The sequence below is a fragment of the Prorops nasuta genome, unplaced genomic scaffold (assembly GCF_024137725.1).
Source record: "Prorops nasuta isolate Cenicafe-Biocafe unplaced genomic scaffold, Cenicafe_Pnas_1.2 PNAS00001, whole genome shotgun sequence".
Lineage (NCBI taxonomy): Eukaryota > Metazoa > Arthropoda > Insecta > Hymenoptera > Bethylidae > Prorops > Prorops nasuta.
The window spans coordinates 8,396,555-8,404,167 of NW_027116798.1; the positions used below are offsets into that span (position 1 = coordinate 8,396,555).

Consider the following 7,613-nt stretch of genomic DNA (forward strand, 5'->3'; position numbering starts at 1 on the left):
AGAAATTATACGAAGAATTATTTGGTGTTAAAGTGAAAAGAGTAGGAGTTATAGTCAGCTATAAACAGCCATGGATTTGTGCTAGTCTTGACGGAGTGGTTATGAGAAGCAGTAAAAATATAAAAATTGTTGAATTTAAATGCCCTAGTAGTTGTGAAACCAAATTTATAGTTGATTTTGTTTTGAAGAAGTGTAACGTTCCTTATTTAAAGTTTAATGGTCACAATATTGTGCTCAGAGAAAATACTACTTACTATACACAATGCCAAATACAAATGTATATAACTGGTTCAGAAGAATGTGATTTATTCATTTATACTCCATTTAAAAATGGAAGTATCTGCATCCCTATCGCACGAAATGAGAGTTTTTTGAAATCTACTGTGATTAAATGTGAAGAATTTTATTTTGTCTATCTTCTACCTGAATTATATAAAAACGTAAAAAAGCACGATGAGGAGAACTTTAACTCAGCGCGTTTCTTTAGTGGAATAGATATAAGTAATAGAACTGATAAAAAATCTGTGATAAATTTTGTAGGCCTCTAGAGTCAGTTTCTTAGTAGTATTTTGATTACATTTTTATTATAAATTTGTTTGAAGTTATAAACTACATATTTAAAATAAGAAAAATATAATTGTGATTTTACATTACAGTTGGTTTTATTTATAAAAATGTTATTGAATATTTATTTTTTAAATACGTTAAATGTTTATGATATCGAAACTTTTAATTTTAGTTGACTTGTAGAATTAAATAAAAATTATCAATAAAATCAAGGTATATTACCCTTTTATTTCACTGTTTGAATAACCTTTTTATTTTGTAAAGACACAATGCAAATTTATTTTTATTTAATTTTTGGGACACACACAAATAGTGCAATTTATTATATCAATATATAAACATGAAAATAATTATATATACGACGCATTATCATTGCAAGATATAATAGGTGGCTGCAAGTTTGTTAAAACACAGCACATATGTATAATATGATCAATATGTGGAAATGAATGTACTGGTATTTTATCTAAAATCTTATAGATTCTTAACCTTTGCATAATTCATTCTACATGTATTCGAACTTTTGCTACATTGTATGTCTGTTTAGTTTCTTCTTGGCTAAATTCTTTTTTTTTCTCCAAAAATGGGGGCATGATGACTGTTACATTTTTACCATTCAAATCAACTATTTTTTTTATTTCAGGAAAACCCTTGTCGGCTAGAACAGTGTCATCTTCTTCCAGTAAATCTATGAAACCAGACTCTACTGTTAATTGTGAATCACTTTTCCTTCCACCAGCAGCATTTGATTTGAAGCATATAAATCCAGATGGTGTAATTCCAATTAACCCCTTGAACGTAAAACCTTTTTTGTAATGTGAAAAGCATAATATACGATCGTCTACTTTTGAAGGGACTTGAATTCTAAATTCAGTACAGTCTATAATTACCCTTGTGTTTGAAACATTCGGGTACAGATCGCATTACAACACTTTTCCTTGGCCAAAATATTAAATTCTTAGTAGTAGTATTCAAATGTTTTAAAGCAGTAAAAAAAATCCTTGAAACAGTTGTTTTGTGTATATTAAACAAAACGCTGATTGCTGAAAACGTTAATCCTGTTTTTATTTTAATTAAGAAAATTAAGAGTCTGTTTTCTTTAGAGATTTTGATATTATTTGATCCATCATTGAATCTTTTTAATAGAAAATTAAAACTTTCAAAGGATAGCCCAGCAAGATCTCTAAGTTGTTCTTCTTTTTTTATTGACAGGTATCCATTGAATCCAAAATACTTATTCATAATATCTTCATTCTGGATATCAGAGCCAATTTTTTTATCAGAAAAATATTTTAAATCAGTGTTACATTGCTTATCTTTAAGCTTCTTCTGATGCAGACGAATTATTGTATTTGAATAATCCTCAATATTTGTTTGCATTTCAACATCACAAATTGATTTATTTTGAAAGCAATATCGATTACAAACAAAAGTTCTATCCAACTCTTCGTTCTTGTAAAATATATTAGCTTGACATGCTTTATCAATTGTGTAATTGTCTGCTGCTTGCATTTCAATATTTTCAGATGAATTACAAATATTTTCTTCTGACTGAGGTTTTATATTCGATGTCATCCTTTTCATCCTTCGGCGCAAAAAACGATCATGTCTAAAAATGAAAGTAATATCTCACCTACGTACAAAATTTTTACAACTAATTTAGATATTCGATCGTTAAAAATTTATTAATAACATCATGCCTGTCAATTGCCATATGTTCTCTCATTTTATTTCCATGAGTTGAAGGAAATATTGTTGGCACGTAAATTGGAGCACTTTCTTCCTCTGCCTTTCTATTACCAATAAAATGAGAGCTACATATATAATGCGATCGCTTTGGTATCCAAGTAGAACCGTTGACGCTATGGATGATTATTATAATGATTATATAGTTAAATGTATTTTAATTTTACAATATATATGAATAATTATGTCTATTGGCATAATGATTGTAAAACGCATGTTGGGATACTATTAGATAGGGGGGTTATCCCTTAGAATATATTTACTTTTCTTTTCTTATTGCTGCAATCCATTTGTTTCTTTGCGTTAGCTTATGAGCGGCAGTTGGAAACCGATAAAACTTAAAATTGGTATTTTGACCATTATTTTTGCAGCTCGAAACACAACATACACAATGAGGCATTTTATGTTTTAAATGTAAAACGTTAAAAATTGGCAGGCATTATTTCCTATTGTTGCCACCATGGGCGCTGTAATAGTTTCGGTTATCCCCTCTATCTACGTGCAAATAGCGAATAGCGTCTGTATGACAGATGTACGAAGTATCAGCGTGTAAGGTTTGGCAACGCTGAATGCAACCGTTTGTTTTTCAAATGATACGTTGTTTGTTCGTTTGTATAGCGTCTGTATGACAGATGTACGAAGTACAATTTTCTTTTGGTTACTACCAGATTGTATATTGATCTGGATTTTAATAAACGTGTTACTTATTCCATACGCATTTTATCATTGCTCCTGCAACAATAGTGATATATATACATATATATATATATGTAGCTATACTTTACAGGTACTACAATGGCGGCCAGTCTTCTTTCTCCTCACCCTTTACCTGGCAACCCCACAAGCTTATAATCTTTCCAGGTACTTCGTACCTCCATGATGAAGATGCGTGACACTACCTACATATGTACAATGACCGCCACTAATGGCCAGCAAGATTTTTTTTATGCGTTTAGTAACCATACTTCCCCATGAATTTTTCTCCGCCTGGACTGAGTGCCTGGAAAGAGTATAGGATATGTATGATAGGCTATCCTTGTTTAAATGCCTTAAAGAGAAAGAGAGAGCCTCATACCGCATTCAACCTGGATTCTCCAGGCCTTCGTTTCTTATTTTCCTATCTCGGACGTCGCCATTGCTCTTCTCTCTCTGACTCATAGATTTCTATCTGCGTCTTTGTCTAAAATAATTATACGCCACTGGGTGATTTTTTGGTGAGTCTATACCACTGGACCTATCTGTGAGTCTTGTGAGAGTGTGAAAAGTGCAGAAATGTCAGTTTGGCAGCGCGGATTTTTAATCAAACGAGTGTCAGTATAAATTGTTAAAGAGTTTTAATTTGTTGGAAAATGTTAACCAGTTATAGTGAAGTTATAAAATTTTTAATGACTTTTCTGGATTATCGAAAAAAACAGGTATAATAAATTTTTTATACTTCTAAAAACTTACATTACGTATTAAGGAAATATATTAAGTTAATTCTTGTCAAAATTAACTTAATATATAAATGTATGAAACAAATAGATTCATGAATTTAAATAAGAAATACATAATAAAAAATATTATTATAATTTTTTAAATAATATGCAGATCCTAGTGTATTTATTATCATGTATAGTTAATTGGTAAAATTACTGCTAATTATAATGTCTCTTTTTCCTAGGCGTAAAGGTTCTATGGAAGGTCCTACCAGGAGTAAAGTGCATACGTCATAATGATTTCAACCAGAGGAATTAAGCAACGCTAAGGAATGGAACACAGTTTCAGATCACGCAGTATGCTCTCCACATCTATAATAAGCCAACCTGTTTTCTTAGATAAGTAATATTACTGATAACCATATATAAAATGTATTCAAACATGATCCTTTGTGGTATCCCTTATGTTTCGCATGTCAAATGTTCTAATAAGGCTGATGAGCTGCATCCAATTGGTGAATAAAAATGAGGCCAGGCTATGTGTCAATTCTGCTGGTTCAAATTGGGAATCTCCATGCAGAAGCCAAATGGAAATATTAAGAAAAGATTTGTTATTCGGGTAATATTTAAGAATGATCTAAATGCATCAATATGGCTATTACTGGTAGTCATTTCTCAAACTTGTTTATATCTAAACTTATTTTCTTTGCTGTTTTAGGTCCAGTAAATATTAATAGATTTGGCTGTCAGTATTTGGTCTCAATAACTGTCCTGCATTATAAATGGAGACTAGTAAAGCTGATGAACTGCAACCAAGTGGCGAATAAAAATGAGGCCAGGCTATTTGTAATGCTGCTGCTTCGAATCTGGAATCTCCATGCAGAAACGAAATTGGAAAGATTAAGAAAAGATTTGTTATTCAGGTATTATTTAAAAATGATTTAAATGCATCAATATGGCTATTACTGGTAGTCATTTCTCAAACTTGTTTATATCTAAACTTATTTTCTTTGCTGTTTTAGGTCCAGTAAATATTAATAGATTTGGCTGTCAGTATTTGGTCTCAATAACTGTCCTGCATTATAAATGGAGACTAGTAAAGCTGATGAACTGCAACCAAGTGGCGAATAAAAATGAGGCCAGGCTATTTGTAATGCTGCTGCTTCGAATCTGGAATCTCCATGCAGAAACGAAATTGGAAAGATTAAGAAAAGATTTGTTATTCAGGTATTATTTAAAAATGATCTAAACGCATCAATATGGCTATTACTGGTAGTCATTTCTCAAACTTGTTTATATCTAAACTTATTTTCTTTGCTGTTTTAGGTCCAGTAAATATTAATAGATTTGGCTATCAGTATTTGCTTTGAATAATTGTCCTAGATTATAAATGGAGATGAAAGAAAATCTTATATATAGAAAGTAGGGTACAGGATAATGAATTAATCTTTCAAAATATTTTTCTTTGCTTTATTTAGATTACGTTTATATATTATATTGTGAATTATAAAAGATTTATTCCAATGGATTCAAGAGCAATATACCTTTTTCTGACGATTTTAAATAGCTTCTTACTTTTTCTCCTTTTTATGTTTAAACGTCGTCATTTGTCATGAATCACACAGTGTGACATCTCTTTTACCAGGCTTGAAGATTTCGCCTGTCTCTTTCGCGAGGGGAGCACGGAATTAAAGCGGTGTACACAAGGCACACGGGTGGCCTAAATAACCCGGTATTTTAAGCTAGAAGCCTATGCGAATAAATGAACAAAAGAAATATTAATTAGGGTGGGCGCCACGCATAGGCTCACCCGCGGCTTGCAGGCTGAGACTTTTCCCAGGGTGTGTAAATAAAAATGGGTTAACTCCGAATCCATCAAAATTTCACTAAATTGAATTAACTAATACTTCGAGATACTCGGAAAATCAGGTTCTGCACCTATTTACCAAAAGACATGAGAATAACTTAATATATAAAAAAAAAAAACAAAACGTTTTCTTAGGTGACCGTCGCCTTTTACGAATGGCTGCCGGACCCTCCGGGCCAATGAACGTTAATGTTCAATACGGCGTAAGGCGTACGCCGGCTCAATCCGCGAGGCTTAATTAAGGAGGAAAGAGTAATCACGGAGGGGGGGGGGAGTCCGCCCGTGGCCGCAGCTGCTCCCTCAACCCCACCGGCGACAGAAAGAAGAAGAAAACACAACCGTGTAATCTCCCATACGGGGTTTCCACGCTACCTCATCCTTCGAGCTCCTGCTCTCACCCCTCGTACTGCCCAAACGGACTCCGCAGCCCCTCTTCTCTCGTTTCCCTAGGCACTCACTTCACGCATGATATTCCGACAATGAATAGGATTCACAGGATCATGCACTACGTAAAGGGAAAGGACAAGGGAACCGAAACGGCGCGAGCTATAGGTGAACGAAGACTTAGGCCGCGGCAGGAGGTATCGGATACCTACTCTACGTGATTTTTGTCTCGCCGGTCTTCTTCCTGCGACGACGTCCACGGAAAGAAAGTGAGTCCCCGCGGCAACGGAGCACGTGCCGGCGATCAACCAGCGCCCCGGGCGGTGATCGCGGATATCGATCCGCGATCCCGGCACGTGCAGCCGCGGGCGACCCAATTAATAATTTAGGCTAGTGGGTCGCGCGCCGGTAAGCTAGTTACCGACCGCGCCCACCAGTCCTAATACGCCAGAGTCAACGCTCTGTGACAGGCGATATTCCTGTCACAACATCCCCTCCCGTAAGAAAAACCTGGGGGTCCCCCGGAATAGGGGCTGCTAAGCACGATACCCAAAAAGTATCTGGCGAGACCCAGAGATAATGTCAACCCAGGGAAGATAGTGATAATGCTCCCGGAGCTCTATCAACCCGGTTAACGCACTGAGGGACGGGAAGCTCCTTAATGGAGAGAATAATACCCTGACAACAAAAGAATGATTATAAAGGAAATATAATAATGATAATGACTGGTGGGTACAAAAGCAAAAGTATGCCACAAATACATCTACCCCTGGTAGGAAACAATAATATAATAGAAAGATCGTGAAGGGGCGGTAACTCTCGTCCTTCCCTTTAAGAAAATTAAGAATTGCAATTAACACAGTTGATTAATATACAGAAGCTATATAACAAAAGGGCTCATATAAGCCATGCAGGTGTGCTACTTAAGCTAGAACAATATCACACTGAGGTGTTAGCGAACCAAAAAAAAATGCATGCTCTCCTAGAGCTAGATAAATGTTCGCTACCTTAAATTATAAAGTCAATAAACGCTTGGGAAAATGCCTATGCTCCTTTTGAGCTCAATAGGTGTCAGCCACCTTAAGTTATACTAGATTAGTAAATAATGAGTACACAAAAAAAAATGCTATATAGAGCCAAATAGGCGGTAATCGCCTTAACAAAAACAAAATACAGCTCCCTGAGCTGGAAAAAGGCCTATCGCCCGAACTTATGGACTAAGGAATAAGCGCTGATAAACAACTTATGCTCTTATTGAGCTAAATAGGTGCCAGCCACCTTAACCTAATACTAAAATAGTAAATAAAAGAACAGAGTGCTCTATGGAGCTAAATAGGCGTTGATCGCCTTGACAAAAACAAAGTGCAGCTCCTTGAGCTCAACAAAAGGGGCTAACGCCCAACCTTAGGGACTAAGAAGTAATGCGAAAAAGTAACTTATGCTCTCTTCGAGCTACATAGGTGTCGGCCACCTGGAGATCGCAAAGAAAATAAACAATTACTGCTCCTTGAGCTGAAGAGGTGTCTGCCACCTAAAATTCGAGTTCGCCGGAGCAAAGGCCTAGCCGCTAGGGTCCTGCTGCTGATGCCTCCGCCAGTACTCGCGTCGCCGGGCGAGGTCGTGGTCGGAGC

At 35.7% G+C, this 7,613-nt stretch overlaps 1 protein-coding gene across 1 annotated transcript; it reads right to left on the reverse strand.

The window, feature by feature from the left end:
• Positions 1–1,067: 1,067 nt before the first annotated feature.
• On the reverse strand, positions 1,068–3,191 carry LOC136781522 (uncharacterized). The gene is made up of 6 exons (XM_066740438.1): positions 3,186–3,191; positions 2,813–2,994; positions 2,577–2,684; positions 2,268–2,429; positions 1,458–2,176; positions 1,068–1,408 (listed from the first exon to the last, which is right to left on the reverse strand). Exons 1-6 carry the CDS (start codon positions 3,189–3,191, stop codon positions 1,068–1,070), a joined length of 1,518 nt encoding a protein of 505 aa, XP_066596535.1.
• Between the last annotated feature and the right edge of the window lie 4,422 nt (positions 3,192–7,613).

What these genes read in the sequence shown, in the direction of transcription:
- LOC136781522 (XM_066740438.1), bottom strand. An exon ending in GCAGCAATAAGAAAAGAAAA is followed by an intron (nt 2,430 to 2,576) that starts GTAAATATATTC and finishes AATCATCCATAG; the next exon opens with CGTCAACGGTTCTACTTGGA. An exon ending in CGAATGTTTCAAACACAAGG is followed by an intron (nt 1,409 to 1,457) that starts GTAATTATAGAC and finishes CTTCAAAAGTAG; the next exon opens with ACGATCGTATATTATGCTTT.